This window comes from Caretta caretta, chromosome 7, assembly GCF_965140235.1.
Source record: "Caretta caretta isolate rCarCar2 chromosome 7, rCarCar1.hap1, whole genome shotgun sequence".
NCBI classification, from domain to species: domain Eukaryota; kingdom Metazoa; phylum Chordata; order Testudines; family Cheloniidae; genus Caretta; species Caretta caretta.
Window position 1 is genome coordinate 19,767,319 of NC_134212.1, and position 16,973 is coordinate 19,784,291.

The 16,973-nt window shown below is 35.7% G+C and overlaps 1 protein-coding gene across 8 annotated transcripts in view; it reads right to left on the reverse strand.

Moving 5' to 3' along the window:
* The window catches only part of NR2C2 (nuclear receptor subfamily 2 group C member 2), a 66,383-nt gene that overhangs the window by 45,740 nt on the left and 3,670 nt on the right, over positions 1 to 16,973 (reverse strand). For 5 of the 8 annotated variants that reach the window (XR_007357759.2, XM_048858712.2, XM_048858719.2 and 2 more), the window contains exon 2: positions 10,338 to 10,421. The exons of 1 other annotated variant lie outside the window; for it this stretch is intronic. Coding sequence is in view for 4 of the 7 variants with exons in the window: in XM_048858712.2 (XP_048714669.1) it covers positions 10,338 to 10,397 (60 nt within the window). In the remaining 3 variants the exon portion in view is untranslated. Of the gene's footprint in view, positions 1 to 3,360; positions 4,038 to 8,886; positions 8,987 to 10,337; positions 10,424 to 16,973 lie in introns of those variants that run through there. 2 more of the 8 variants (XM_048858714.2, XM_048858716.2) reach the window with 2 other exon arrangements.

Consider the following 16,973-nt stretch of genomic DNA (forward strand, 5'->3'; position numbering starts at 1 on the left):
TTTACACAACAGACTTTAGAAGCTCCAGAGGTGTCATTACAATCTGTCAAATCAATAGTCTGCAACATGTTTACTTTTTTCAGTCACATGCTTTATTGAGAGTAATTAATATTGTTATTGATTCATTTTGTTTTATCTTGTTGTAGAAAAACTGACAATAGATTTTATATACATGGCATAATTTGAATAACTAATACTGTAGTTTATTATTACAGGTGATACAAAATGACAATTTATTTTAAAATATCCCTTTTAATCTACAAATTAAACAGTCAGTTAGGGAACTCAGATAGTAAGGTGATATGCACCATAGAAATAGACAAGATAGACAACCATAGTGCCTCATACTTAACTTAAATAATAAGGGTTACAGAAGATTCCAGTTTCTGCCATATCTATTTATTTGAAACCAATGAGGCACAAATTGTCCACAATTCTGCCCTTCTGATAGCTGTTCTTTCATTTTAATTAATTAAAAGCTTGGGATTCTTAGTTAAGTTTATCCCGATATTAAATGACACCTGTCACAAACATTATCACATAGATTTTGAATTGTTGGTTAACTCAGAATCATATGTAAGCCAGTCCCCTCTTCTAATAAAATTATATAAATTATGGGGTTTCTTAAACAGTCTTTAAACACACATTTATATTGTCCTGATGTAAGAGTCTGTAATCCTGTATTTACAGTGCATGACTGACCCTAACAGCTTCATATTAGCATTGCTGAGTGGAAATGTCTTTTCTGGAAATTCTCAAGAGAATAATTAAACACTATTTTTGTAGTTTTGGGACTTGTTCTTGGATTCACTATCTCCCTGAATGGTCTTACTTGGAGATAAAACCATTGAGTTTCCAAACTGAAGTACATGAATCTATTCAATTTAAGTGATGACGACAATCCCAGAAGTACCTGTTGATCAATGTTTGCATTGCTAGAGAACAGTTAACTCTGCACCTAGTCATAAACTGAGTTTGTATAGGAAGCCCTAATCTTCTGTGACCTTTTGTGGTTAACATAAAGAATTAGCTTAGCTACTCTACGATTTAAACAAAAGAAAAGAACTTAAGGCACAAGTCAGACATTACTGTATAATATCTCAGAGACAAACCTGTTAAAATAAACACTACGTTAATTGAATCAGGCAGTTTCACTCTTTTGTGCTTTTAAGTCCTAGGTAATATGTGTAGTGTGGAAGTCAAATCCAATAAACTAAATCATGAAAGAGCAAGACAATACCTCATATAATTATCTTTCATACATACATAGATTACAATGGCACAAAATTGTAGGGAGGGGAATACAATTAGAAGGATCTCTAAATCACTGGCAGATATAGTATATCCTATAGCTGAAAACAAGATGTCTGACCAACAAAAATTTAACTGATAGTATCAGAAGGCTACTGGAAGATCTAATTTAACAGTAATTTCCTTATCCTGTGTGCCAAGTCATTAACTGAGATCCACACATTTTAAAAGATGTACATTTTAGCTGTTAGGATCTTTTAGATGTTTCATCCTCACCTGTGGAAGGCTAATCCTTTTTGAAGTATTTTAATTACCTTTTAGACTACAAAAGCACCTGGAGTCTACTCTTGCCCTAATGTATGGGGATTTGCACAGGCATGCATGAAATAATGTCACTATGTAAACAGGAACTAGCGTATAACTCCTCTGTAAACTCTTTGGGGCAGGGGCAGCCTTTGTGTTCTGTATTGTATAGTGCCTAACAAATCACCTCACCTATTCACCATCATCACATAATTTCCCTGTGGGATTGTTTATATGAAAAAGCAACATTAGTAAGTATTTATGGGAATTATTTTTAACTATTTTAAAGAAAATTCAACAGATGGCAACAAGGAGAAAGCTAGTACAATATGATCAGCCAGGTGTCCACCAATAAGGGCTTTGTAGACCACTGGTGGACCACATTTTGAGAACCACTGCGTAAGTGATGTATTGATGTGTCGTTGTCATTTTTCTTCAGAAACCGAAAAATATTTATGCACCTAAATTTATTAACCTGAAAAACAAAACACTTTTTTCCCAAAAACTTATGTTGAAAAAACATATGCTGTATCAATAAAGGATATATTGCATATTTTGTTTATTTAATTGCTGTCTGAATGCATATCTTATATTTTAGGATTCTCTTTATGTCCTTATTAATGTACAGCTTCTTTAGACTCATCTACATGATGCCATATGAAATAACAATCATTTTATATGCCTCACAACTGCTGAACATTTCAGGTGCATCTACAGAACACACTTGCTGTGCTACGGAATATACCAGATACCTCTTACTATTCCACTGATTTCAATGAAATGTTAATTGTTGACAGCAGAACAGCATGTGTATTAGAGAATCAGAAGCACAAAAGGTTAGTTTTTCTGAAATAATCAAATTATAGGATTGAGAAAAGATCAAGCAGCTTCCTATATTAAAGCTTAGTTTCTCCCCTAACCATTGCCACACACATACAAAGGATTACAATGTATAACACTAAAATGCTATATTACTACCCTAACCAATTAGCTACACCTACACAAGTTTTAAATATTTAATAGAAAAATAATACAACTCTAAAAATATATAACTTTTTTGAATGGATTTAAGTAATGTTACTATCAGAAACTGTCCAGCTTCTCTTCATATGGCTATTATAACAAGAATGTTTTTTCTACCGTATTTGGCTGTAAGTAGAATTCAGCTTATATGAGAAAAATATTCTCAACAAAAAGGGTCTGTGAATATTTATTTGAGACAAATAACAGTTTTGCTTCATATTAAGTTTATTTTTAAGATTTGAGATCATAACTAGCATTCACTATTCAAATTTATAGTACAAAAGACATCACACACTATGGAACTTGTACCACATGTTTAAAGCAGCCACAATGGAAGCTGTATAAACTGTAAGCAAATATCTACTCCACCAATTTTAAGTAAGGTAGGTATAATCTATTATGCAAAGAATGAAAATGAGTTAAAAAAATCAATGACGTCTATTTTTTGTCATTTTTAAAGAAAAATTATCAACTAATTAGAAGTCTATCAGTAGATGATAAAATAAATAAAACAGGCCTTAAGTTGTAAGAAACTTCAACATACTAAATTTTAAACATGTTTAATCAATAAGTATTTAAAAATAATCACTAAATATTTTAATGAACATTTGCTCTGAAATTAATCCATTTGCTACATAAAAGGCCTTTAAAAATAGATTTCTTTAAGCAAAATTATTGAATATACATAGTTTAAAAGAAGATAGAAAAACTGCTTCAATAACCTTTGTACTGTTTGCTTCCTGGTGCTGCCTACCTATATTTTGTACAGACTCTAGTACTTACAGTGTCAAATCCTTCCTGCAGCTTTATTTACATTTTTTCTCAGCAAACCTCTCAGGCCAAAACAATCCAACAAGAATACAGAGGTCAATTACAATCTATTCACAGACATTTGCATCCAGGTTCCATTAGTGAAGATTCCAATCACTGAAACCAGACAGAATTGTTTAAAAATGCCCTCTCTGTGACCCTGCTCCTCTGAAGGTCAAGTGTACTATCACTCCCTGTAACCAAGGAAGCAGAATCGACGTGTTCCTGCTGTTTTGCCAGCTGCTGAAGCAGTTTGTCTAATAATACGATTAATTTCATCTGGAGAAGATGTACCCAGGTTACAAAGCTTTCTCCCCTGTTTCTCTTCCTCAGTCCCCAAACCTGCTACCTCTCCATAAGGCAGAAAAAGAGAATTCTATGAGAAAAGAGTTTGCCCAGCTCTTGAATTATTTGCAAATCAGTAAGTGGAAAAGGAAAACCACCATGTTCCCTGTGGAGCATCTTTATCTTTATAGTTCATTAAGCTAATGTATTTAAAGGAACATGGGCCTCTCTAAATTCCTATGTGCCCCTCACACATGTAGTAATGTAATCAGTCTTATTACATATAAGACTTAATATATTAAATACATGATGCATGTGAGAAAGTTATGATTCATTATTTTAATTCCCTGACAAAACATTTGGATCAGACTACAGTGAAATCTGGCAAATTAAGGCAACAACACACTATTAATAATAGAACATTTTGAAATATCTGCAAGGAGGAATTTTTTTTGCCCTCATAATATCGACTACACTTTGAGGGGGAAAGGGGGAGCTGAACTCTTTGAAAAGTTTTATGATAATGAATTTCATTACAGTGAATTTCCATTACACAAGCTTATGTAACAACTACATGACTTAGCTGATTTTAAGTAACACAAATATTTTATTTCAACTTCAAGGACTCCTAACCTGAGTATTGAAATGAGCTCACTGTTAAAATTAGGCCCTTTTCACAACAGTGAGGAAATACTGAAGATACAATTTATGTACTGTGTAACATTACTAATTTGGAAAGGTTAAAAGTTATAGGCAACATCTATAGAATAATTTCTCCTCACTCATTATAGGTGCGTATTTGCAGCACAGACCCAACAGCAATATTTAGTCAACAAACCTATGTCCAGATTCAGAAAGGTATTTAAATACATGCCTAAATTTATGCATGCAAGTAGTCCTATTGAAGTCAATTGTACTACTCATGTGCTTAAAGTTTGATGCATACTTAAATACCATGTTGAACTGGGCCTTAACGTGTCTACCTTGCTAAGGAAAGTGTTGTTTAGATAGGTTTGTAATGTCTGACTGGCAGATGCCTTTCAACTGTAGGTCACCAGTTGGAATCCAACCCAGCTCCACAGGGATAAAAAATACTTATCTCACTGAGGAGTAGCTTTAGATTACTGTCTTTAAAATACCATTCTGGATCTTTGTAAAAAAAGTCAGAAATGTCAAATGCATGGGTACCACTCTTCAGCACCAGGGACAAAGTGCCCTCATAGCAGGATGCCAGCTGCGCAACCAAGTCTAACTGTGTTCAGATCACAACTGTAGTCCCATCTTTATGATAAACCTGCCTTCCTCTCTCAACAACTTCCTTCATAAACTTAACACAGAAAAAACTTGAAACTTCTTGGAAACTGTGAATTCTTTACATAACTATGTTTGTCTTTTGCATTCCTAGCTGACAGGTGCCTAAAAAATACAATAGAAAGGTTATAGTAACAAAAGTTCGTAATTTACTACATTGAAGGCTTATTGAGCACAACTTAGAAATATTTTTCTAAGCAGAATTAATCAGTATATTGGTTTTCTTTTTGATATACAGCTACAATAGCAAGCCATGTGTGATTTTTATAAGACATGATAATATGTCAGCTCTAGCCTCTGTAGAGAGAACTTAGATAAACAGCAGACTCAGCCTCAAACTAACAAACATGCCTGGATATGGCAATTATTCTTCCTTTCCTGACAAATGAAAGGAGGATGAGATTTAAAGTGTCATGGTTTGGGAATATGAGAAATACTTCTACAATCTATTGTCCACAACAAACGTATATATATTATACAGGACTTATTTGAATACAGACAAGCAGTAAATGTATTCAAAACATAAATAATGTTTCGAATACCTCAAACATTTACCTTAATTTTTCATACATAATATCCAAGATTACTGTTTCACATTCAGTATTATTTAAATTTACCAAGTCACCTTTGTCATTTAAATCTAGACTGCACAATGCACTATTAAAACCTACAAATAAGGAATAATCCTACACTGGTATGATGATGGACTAAATTATGTAAACCCCTCGTCCCCCATTTCAACGTTTGAGTCCATCAACTGAATTCACTGGGTACATAAGAATGGCCATTCTGGGTCAGACTAATGGTCCATCTAGCCCAGTATATTGTCTTCTGACAGTGGCCGATGCCAGGTGCTTCAGAGGAAATGAATAGAACTGGCAATCATCGAATGACCTATCCTCCTATCCTCCACTCCCAGCTTCTGGCAAACAGAGTCTAGGGACACTCAGAACATGGTGTTCCATTCCTGACCATTCTAGCTAATAGCCATTGATAAACCTATCCTCCATGAACTTATCTAGTTCTTTTTTAAACCCTGTTATTGTTTTGGCCTTCACAACATCCCCTGGCAACAATTTCCACAGGTAGACTGTGTGTTGTGTGAAGAAGTATTTTCTTTTGTTTGTTTTAAACCTGCTGCCTATTAATTTCATTGGGTGACCCCTAATTCTTGTGTTATGTGAAGAAGTAAATAATATTTCCTTATTCACTTTCTCCACAGCAGTCAAGATTTTATAGATCTCTATCGTATCCCCTCTTAGTCATCTCTTTTCCAAGCTGAAAAGTCCCAGTCTTTTTAATCTCTCCTCATATGGATGCTGTTCCATACCCCTAATCATATTTGTTGCCCTTCTCTGTAACTTTTCCATTCTAATGTATCCTTTTGGAGATGGGGCGAACAAATCTGCATGCAGTATACACACTGTAAAATACTAAAGAAAGGATTTTTATCTTTCTCCCCGTGTCCCCTCCCCACTTTACATACTAGGAACGTCCATATAAGGTAATCATGACTAGAATGTGGAACTAAAACTGACCGCTTTAAATATTTGAAAACTGCTAGAAAAACCAGTCAGCAACAAAAGGGCTAGTTACTTGTATTCAAATTTGCATAAACAGAAACCTAGATTGCCCAAACTCATTTCATGACTGTTACATCCTTTGAAACTAACAAGATTTCTCCATAGCTGCAGTTGCATACCTAGTTCATATGCTAATTCACCAATGTGACTTTTCCATGATTTTATGTACATGTACCTATATAGAGATATATATTTATCTCAGTTTGCAATTGTGAACGAAGGTTCATTTTCCAAAGTTATAACTCTACACATTTATACACTGAACCTTCAATCCTTTTTTTCAATAGTTTATTACCAGACAGGTCATTGCAAAGGCAAACAACTACATTGATTATGAGAACATTATTTGAGAAATATGTTGACAGAATAAATCAATAGTCAATACAGTTAATTGATTTTTGAGTTCATACTTTTTCATAGAAATCTCTACAGATATTTTTACTGATGCCACTTAGCGTTTCTGATTTAAGGAGAAGAGCATTTGCTTTATAAGCATCACTAAAGATCAAAAGTATTTGTATTTCTTAAATACAGTGATCAATCTCTCTTAATTTGTCATAATCTGGGTATAAGCAATGTTAGTGCAAAAGAGATTCTTATAAAAGTTAAAGTAGGAAATAATTACAGCAAACCCAGACTATATTGTACCCAACTGTTCCACAGGAATTTAAAATATTTTACAAACTTACTCTCACAAAATTTACAGCTTACAGTAAATATTTAATTGGAACAGTTATAAAGTTCTGTATTCAAAAACATTACTTCTTAAATTAGATCTTAGATTTTACAGTTTGGCAGGCAAGCAGGCAAAGGAGGAGCTAATGCTATCCTGACCTCCCTCTACTGTGATGCAGAAGGACAGCTAGTAAGCAGTTGGAACAGGATAAGGGACAATATCCGCAACTGTTCATAGTGTTCCTTTCTCCCATCAGAGCTGGTCCTGAGGCTTCAGGGAAAGAGGTGGGAGGCAGTGCCCTCTGCCTCCGGTCCAGAGTGACAGGCCTGATTCAAACACTTCAGTTTAAAAATTGCAGGACACAGTTCAGAAAACATACTTCCACACAAATTTTCTTCCTAACAGACTTGCTCTCAAGAGCTGAAGTTGAAGCCTGAAGTGGCCCCTCAGCTACAAATTGGACACTACTAGTGTATAGCATACTCAGAGTACAAGATAAAACCTTGAGAAAAGTAGTGTTAGTAGTTTATACACGAAGGATAAAATATGAATGACATTTTGCAAAAGCTGCTCAAAATGTGAAACAACTGCTGACATTTCCTTTCTTGGGCATAGCTGTTCTCTGTACTCCAAGCTGATGAATTCTGAGTAAAACCAACTGAATAACAGCTCAAGGTGTAAATAATGACATAAAGTGTCATCCCATCTCATCCAGCTGGAAGTAGAAAGTTGGAGAAATGGAACAAGCAATAATAAGCTCTAAAGAAAGAAAAGAAAAAAGATAAGCAGTGAACTCTGAACTACTCAGTAGATGAAACCATCATAGGAGCTGCTTTAGAAAATTATTCTTAAAACAAGAACTGATTCCATGTTTTTCACTTATTCTGAGTATATAAAATACAAGCGGTATTGGGGTGTTGTGTCATTAATGGCCATGTTGGAGCAATAATTCAGAGAGACAATAAAACCTGAAAAATTACTGCACAGGATTGAAAAACACAGCACTGCTGACTCTCTACTTACAGGACAATCTAATGTTTGCTGCTTGACATCTTGGTCCCCAGTAAACCCACGTGCTACATAGGCAGCAATCAGTTTGAAGAATTACTGTATATATAACTAAACATGCCAGTATTTGCATTAAATTATCTTGTTCATAACTGACCACTTAAAATTCATGTTTTAGGATTCAGTATATGATTAATGGCTATATTTCCCTTCCCCCAATTCAATTTTCCTTGATGAAATATCTGGCTTATGAAGAAAGCTCTCATTTTTTAAGGCCAATGCCAAATTTTTACACTACCCTAAACCAATTAATCATTTCCCTTCTTGCCAAGAAACTACTATGAATACAAATACACAGATCTAATATATTTCAAAAAGATTAGTCATTTATTAAACTGGACTAAAAATGTATCTGACTTAGAAGGACACATAGCAGTAAGCCAGTCATTTATAACAAAGATGGCTCAAGATTTAAAAGGAACATTATCTATTTAAGAATTAACAGATGTTGTGACCATGCTGTTTTTTTATAAATATTTTTCCATGAACAAAAATATCATGGTGTTATGCATTAGACAAGCATATAATTTAAGGAGGGATTGAATAGTGTAAAGAGAGGAAGCCCTAGTTACCCACCGGCCAGGAAGAAATCACAGAGCTTCACATGCTCTTGGGAAGGACCGAGCTCTCCAGTGGCAAGATACAACCATCACATTATGTTACCACGGTGCATTTCCTGCACGAGGAATTACAAATGTCACATATTTTATGTGCCTTAGATGTGATTATAGCATCACCATTCATACCAAAATAGTTAAGTGTTTGCCTGTCTTTCCATTACAAATTCTTTTTTGGGGGCTCTTCTAGGACTAGTTTGTAAAAATTAATTCTGGGCTGAAACTTGCTATACAAACACCTGAAAGAGCAAAATAAAACAAAAAAAAAATTCTATTTGTCAGTTTCTAAGGTGAAATTTTAGTTTGTTCTTTAAACAGTCCTTAAAAGTGATTCGACTGTACTTTGTAGCCCTTAGTCCAGATTTTGACTTAATCACTGTTGCCATAAAATATATTTTTAAAAGAACAAATTAATATTTCTTTGTAGAATAAAGTTATTGGATATAAAAATACATTTGCAAATCCTTTTCTGAAAGTATTTTTGCCAGTGGATTTACCTCAGATATGCAGCTCTCACATTAGCCCACCAAACCGAGTATCTTCAAGGTGTAATTACAGTTCACTGGGTCAGAGATCTATGAACTAAAATCTCTAACATGGCCTTGACTATGGAGATGTCACGGACTACTGAGTACAGATAATCTACAAAATCCCTTCATTATGTAATTATATGATAGGCTGTAGTAACTCTCAAGAATATTAAGCCAAGCAAAAAACCCACAAACCCTATACAGTTAAGGACCTGATTAAAATTAGCAAACTAAAATAAATATGTAGGTTATCTTCTATTTCCATGATGAAGTGCATTTTCAGTGCTGAGAAGCTGATTTAGACATTTTAGCCTTCAGCTGTCCAAGTTATGGCAAACATAAGTAAGGCCATTAATTAATGTTATCTTAAAACTGTTTTTGTGCTGTTATACATGTATACTTGGGACAAAAATCCAAACTATGATTCACAAGATTCTCTCTAATGCATGTTCACCATATTCACTATAGTAGTATACATGGTACTTGAAACATTGTTCAAGATTTAAACGGCATATCAACTAAAGAGTAGAAACCCTTATTTATTAAACAATGTCACTTAAACACATTGGTTTTCTCATATCTTTTATTTCAAATTATGAAAATTATATTATATATAAAATAGGCAAAAGAACCAAATTTCCATGTAGGTCACGGGTGAATTTTCTTGTTTTACACATCTAATATGGACTCCACTAGAATGAAGTAAGATGACTGAAACAAATATTGGCTACATTTCTTACATGTTCTCATGTAAAATAATTGCTGTTCTATAATTACCTTCTGCTTCATTTCTGATCAGTTGTAAACAACGGAAAACACTGATATATTTTTCCTTTCAAAATCAAGTATGCCAGCTACTGTAGTATCATCTGCCACTCACCTCAGCCACCTGCTGTGTCTCCACTATCTGCTGAGCCAGCACCTCCATATTGGTTGCCATGGTGAAGCAAGATCATTAGAGAACCTGTTTGGAAAGATGCCAGCAACTTCCATCAGGCAAAGAAAATGAGACTTTTTGTCACTGTTATTAATTAAAATTAAATCTGTGGTGCAGCTTTACATGAATTTACACCACTGCCAAATACATCTGACAAATAAGAAAGCAGTGCACATATTCACTGCAAATATGGGACTACTGTTTTCAAGACACAGATATTCTAAAATTATAAGCAAAAATATAATTTTACTTTTATATTTTAATTTTATAAAATATTTGTACTCCACCATTTAAAAACTGGCAATTAAGAGATCTCTATTTTGAAAATGAGATAGGGCAAATTTGAACTTCAACTATTGGTCCAATTTGTGGAATTCACACTTCTTAAAAAAGCTTTAATTAATTCCTAGTTTGTGAGGTGAAGAAAAAAATACACTTAAATGAAAAGCCTCTATGTCTTGCTGTGCTGGGCAAGGAGGTGGCTACCAGAGGAAGGTATTTGAGCACATTCTTATTGAACTCTTTTACCAGACTACCATTATCACCTGTGTTTTTGTCATAATCCTGCATTGGCAGGGAAATGGCCTAGAATATCTAATGTATCTTTTCAATCTTTAACTTCCATGTTATATTTTACAATGATACTATGATACCATTATAACTGTGAGACGGAAACTCTGGTGAATGTAACTGCAAGTTAATTCTCTGACAAACTCACAAATAAAAACAAGATGTAAAACAAAAAGAAGGGATTAATCACCAGCACACAAGCACGTCCAGAAAAATTTAAAACGATGGTCCTTAATACAGTTTCGTTTCTCCATTCCTATTTTAAATTAAGAAGTCTTTTGTGCCCTCTCTGAAAAATTAACAGCTGAAATAATCTATTTTAAAATGATTATACTAAAAACTTTGCATGATCAGCCCTAGAAAGTTAAGTATCAGCAAAAGCCAATGATGGCCATTGGCCAATGTTCTGGCAAAATGTAGTGCTTGATAATGCTAAGATAATCAACTCCTCTCTTTCTTGCAATACCCATATTAAACAAAAAGAAAAGGAGTACTTGTGGCACCTTAGAGACTAACCAATTTATTTGAGCATGAGCTTTCGTGAGCTACAGCTCACACGGCTGTTCCTCTGAAACCTGCCATATTAAACAGACTCTCTACTTGTCTGTAATCATTTTTAGTCCCAATTTGCTACTAAAATGGTTGCGAACCCTAACCTAAATAACCATTCAAAAGGTCAAAATATTCACCTTGAGCTTTAAAGCTTTGCACATCGATTCTGAAGAAATTGGAGGAATGGCAAATGAATATTTAAGGAGGAAGAAAAATGTTCCAGTTTTCCAGTAATATTTTGTACCATGTCTTCACAGACAATCACTGCACATCTTAGTCAAGCATGAAATTGACTAGGAGTAGTAAAAATCCTTGGTAGAGCATGGAAGCTAGGAATGTGAAAATAAACATTTCTGATTTTTTATCTTAAGTCATTTTTAGAGAAAGTCATGACCTTAATTTCAGTGGACTCTTCCTGGTTATTATATCAGTTTAATTCCTCAAACTAGATGCCAGACTGTATGTGGAAAAGTGGTGACAAGTCAATTACTATCCCAACAGAAGATACCACTAGAACTTATTGTAACTGCATGTCTGTATTTACATTATGAATTATAAATTGTTGCTGCATCATTTTATTGTAGCATTATTATGAGTTAGGTTGTTAAATAAAATGCTGAATTATATACCAGTGGAGCTTGCTAATATGATAGGCATAAAATGTTATGATGTAAATAGATGGCGGGATTGGGGCAGGGATTTAAATAACTTTCTGATGAAAAGAGAAACAGACCTCTTAAACATACCAAATTATAACTGGTTATTTTAATACTGTATTTACAGTGTATGAAAAAGTCTAGTAGTCAAAGGAAAATGTGGTTTTGATTGCATGAGGGCACTGGGACCTGCTGATACTATGAAATAGATGACAGTTGTTTGCAACAGTAGCAGCTGAATATTGTGCAGCAGTCAGCTTAGAAAAGAACAAATTATGTTCAGTACCATTTTGGATAGCCATTGTTAAACGCTGGTGAGCAGTGTCTACCAATGATTAGCTGAAACAGCTGAATAAAGTTTGTCCTTTTCAACACATTCCAAGTGAAATTGTGGACTCATTAAAGTCTATGGGAGCTTTGCAACTGACTTCAGTGGGGCCATGATTTCATAGTTCATCTTTATATGGTCTCCTCCTCTTTACCAGTGATTTGTAGGAGTATAGACATTTCAGTGTTCAGAGCTTTATCTGTGCATCTCCTGTTAAGCATTAAATGAAACTGCACAGCTGAAGTCCTGCTCATCAAGAATTAACTCTTTACATTTTAGGATTTGGGGTCCACCTTCTCCTGTTCCTGTGAATTTTTGAATTCACTTCCACAGTGTTGTATATTATTTATATTGCAGTAGTGTTAAAAAGCCTAACACAGGTTGGGCCCCATTATGCTATGCACTGTACAATAAATATCATAAAGCCACTATATAAATCCATGGTACACCCATACCATGAATACTGCATGCAGTTCTGGTCATCCCAGCTCAAAAAAAATATATTAGAATTCACTTATTCCTTACTCACATTCTCCACACTATTTGTGATTTAATAGACCTCTATTATATCCCGCTTTAGTCATCTCTTTTCTAAGCTGAACGGTTCCAGTCTTTTTAATCTCTCCTCATATGGAACCTGTTCCATACTCCCTAATCATTTTTGTTGCCCTTCTCGGTACTCTTTCCAATTTTAATATACTTTTATTGAGAGGGGGTGACCAGAACTGCATGCAGTATTCAAGATATAACCATATCCATATCCATGGATTTATATAATGGCATTATGATATTTTTTATCTTATTATCTATCCCAGAGGTTCTCAAACTGTGGTCTGTGGACCACCAGTGTTATGCAAGCTCCATTCAGGTGATCTGCAGATAGTTCCCTCTAAGATGCGTGCAGACATGGCTCCACAAATTAGGTGCCTGTACCCTGGAGAAGACACACATGTATGGTGGGGTAGTGGCCTTGGGAAGAATAGTGGGTAGGTGGGAGGGGGAAGTGCGGTGAGAAGAGGGGGTGGGGGGAATTTGAGATGTGCAGGGCTGCGGAGGCCAGAGAAAGTGGTGACTTTCCTCAGCTCCAGGGCTGCAGCTGCTGGGGAGAGACAGCCCTCCTTCCCAGCCTCAGGTCTGTGGCTGCTGTGGTGGGGGAGAGACCCCCTGCCTTCCCAGCCCCAGCTTGGGGGCTCCTGAGGTGGGAGAAAGAGGGAGAGACCCCCCCTCCTTCCCAGCCCCAGTTTGGGGGCTGCCACAGCAGGGGAGAGAGGACATATCCATTGCATTAGAAAGATAAGACTACTGGTACTAAAACATGAGTTGTGTGCTTTTATTTGTAGAACAAAAACGTTTATTATTAAGTTTTTTTTATGTAGTGCTTTTATCCAAAGCGCTTTACAATAGTTAGCTAAGGGTACAAACAACATTTGGAAAGATCATTAAGTGGTCCGCCGAGACCCTCAGCAATTTTCAAGTGGTCTGCGAAAAAAGAAGTTTTTTCTGGATATCCCTTTCTAATACTGTTTCTGCTTTTTTTGCCTGTTGTTTCACATTGAGCAGATGTTTTCAGAGAACTATGACGACTCCAAGACCTCTTTCTTCAGTGGTAATAGCTAATTTAGGCCCCCTCATTTTGTATGTATAGTTGGGATTATGTTTTCCAGTGTGCATTACTTTGCATTTAACATTGAATTTCATCTGCAATTTTCTTGTCCAGTCATGCAGTTTTGTGAGATCCCTTTGTAACTCTTCACACTCAAGTTGGACTCAACTATCTTGAGTAATTTTGTATCATGTGCAAATTTCATCACCTCACTGTTCACCCATTTTTCCAGATCATCTATCAATATGTTGAACAACACTGATCCCAGTACAGCTCCTTGGGGAACCCTGCTATTTACCTCTCTCCACTGTGAAAACTAACCATTTATTCCTACCTTTTGTTTCCCATCCTTTAACCAATTATGGATCCATGAGAAGACCTTCCCTCTTACCCCATGACTGCCTACTTTGAGCAAGAGTCTTTGATGAGGGACCTTGTCAAAAGAGCTTTCTGAAAGTCCAAATATACTATATCCATAGGATAACCCTTGTCCACATGTTTGTTGACCCCTTCAAATAATTCTAATAGATTGGTGATGCATGATATCCTTTTACAAAAGCTGTATTGACTCTTCCCCAATAAATTATGTTCATCTGTGTATCTGATAACTCTGTTCTTTGTTACAGTTTCAACCAATTTGTCTAGCACTGAAATTGGGCTTACTGGCCTGTAATTACTGGAACCCTTTTAAAAAATTGGGCCCTGTTCCCAGTTTCAGCCCAAGCAGGGGAATTTTGGGGGAGGGAGGAAGGGATGTAATTTCCAAGGCCGATGGCAGTAGTAGGCCTTGCAGCAAGGAATATCAGTAAGGAGTGTTATGAGGTATAAGCAATCCTTTCCTCAGAACAGGGAGCAAACAGGGAAAGAATGTGAATCTCCCTTCTGAGAGAGGGAGATAGAGACTAGAGTCTCTCCAGTTGAAGGACCTGGGAAAGCGTGGGATGGATTTTTGAAAAAGGAGGTGACAATGCCCAATAGAAGACCTATAAAGACAGCCAGACAGATGAGTAAGGACCCTTAGGAGGGGGCGTTGCTTTGGTAAAACAGTCAAAAAGTAAACCATATCTTGAGAGAGGAATAAAGGAACTGTGGCAATCTAGACCCAAAGCTGGAGATTGCAAAAGGAGAGCATGAGCAACCCTTTGAGAGACCAAATAGGCAGCATATAGATCCTGGAAAGAGAATATACATAATCCACTGAAGGAGGGCTCAGACTCAGAGAAAGATTGGGTGAGGTGTTGTTATTCTTTGAGAGGGGAGAAGACTGATAGATTCATGGAAGATTGTGATCCAAGGAAGAGTCTAGATGAAGGTTTTGGACTTTTATTATCCTGAAGGGGCGAAGTATTTTTGGCTTAGCCAGGGGGCTAAACTGTTTTTCTAACAAGGGAGAGAAAATGGGGCCGCAACTGAAGCAATGAGATGGTAAGCAAACTATTACACTAGGGAAGATGAATATTGATAAGAGAAAGTGCTTACTCCAAGAAATATAAGTGGCTAGCTAGTCAAATTAGATTCCTCTGATTAAAACCATTGCTGATTGACAGACATAATGTTAGCACACATTCTCCAAAAAGAAGAAAGAAGGAAAATCTGTCTTGATGGCAACCACAGCTTTTGAATGCAAATAATCTAAAAAAAAAAAAAAAAAAAAGGCAAACATATTTTCTCCTTCGTACCATCCTTCTTCACTTCCTTGGCATATCATACTTTCTCAGGTGTTTATATTGTTATTGTTTCATTAGCAATAGGCAATGCGGCTGGCAGGCATGCATGCAGACTTACAGAAAAGAGAACTTTATTCAGCATGATGAGTGGCCAGTGTTATGTAATGAAGCTCTGGAGTTCTATGTGCAATCAGCCTGGGCCTGACTTGGATCCATGAACACCTGGTGTCATGCCAGACTAAGGCCTCCTGAAGCCTGACCCTCTTTTTCCTGTTCCACTTATCATACCGTCATCAGTAGAAAGATGGGACAGGCATCAAAATATTATCTCATTACAATAGATTCAGAACATCTTAAAACATGTTTGGAATCACTGAATGTAGTGTGGATTACACTGATTTATTAGTTTTCAATACTGAGCAACTTAACTTCTCAATTTGAATGTTGAGTACAAGTGAACTACACCCCTGGTTATGGTTTCTTTTGAATTAGAAAAGACAACACAATCCATTGGATAGTATATAAAATAGTTGGACTGTGACAACTGTCTTAGATAATACTAAATGAGATCAAATTTAAAAATTCTGCTTGCTGATACTGACTTCTATAAATAAATGGAAAAATTCAAGCAATTGTTAATAAATAATAATATTAAACACAGTCAATCTCTATGCAGGCTTTTGTTTATTGTCCTATAATCTTTATTTTGACCACCCTGGATCTATATGTTAGTTGAAGACTGCTTTTGTTCATCTTTATCTTAACTTGCAAGGACATGATATGATTTTTCTAAGAACATTTAAAATCCATGTTTATATGTACTCCTTCCATATCAAATATTAAGTAGAGAGAGGCTTAACCCCAAGCCCTGTATCTAAACACCAGATCTGGCTAAGAGTTTCCAGCTCAAATCCTTCTCTAAAATGGACAGAATCTGAACACTAGATCTACACATTCCAAAACTAGGGGAAATTTAAATTCAGATTTCAAATCCAAAAATTCAGATTTGCATCTGGGATTGAGATTGCATCTCAGAATTATGGAGATAGAGTTTAGATCCAAGGTTTTGTTTAGGCTGATCTGTACAATTAAGGACATCTGGAAACATGTTCCACTAGGCTGGTATGACATACATGCTACCACTTGATATTCCATTGAAAATCTGCTGCTGACATATGCACAGTGTCTAGCAGCATTTGATAC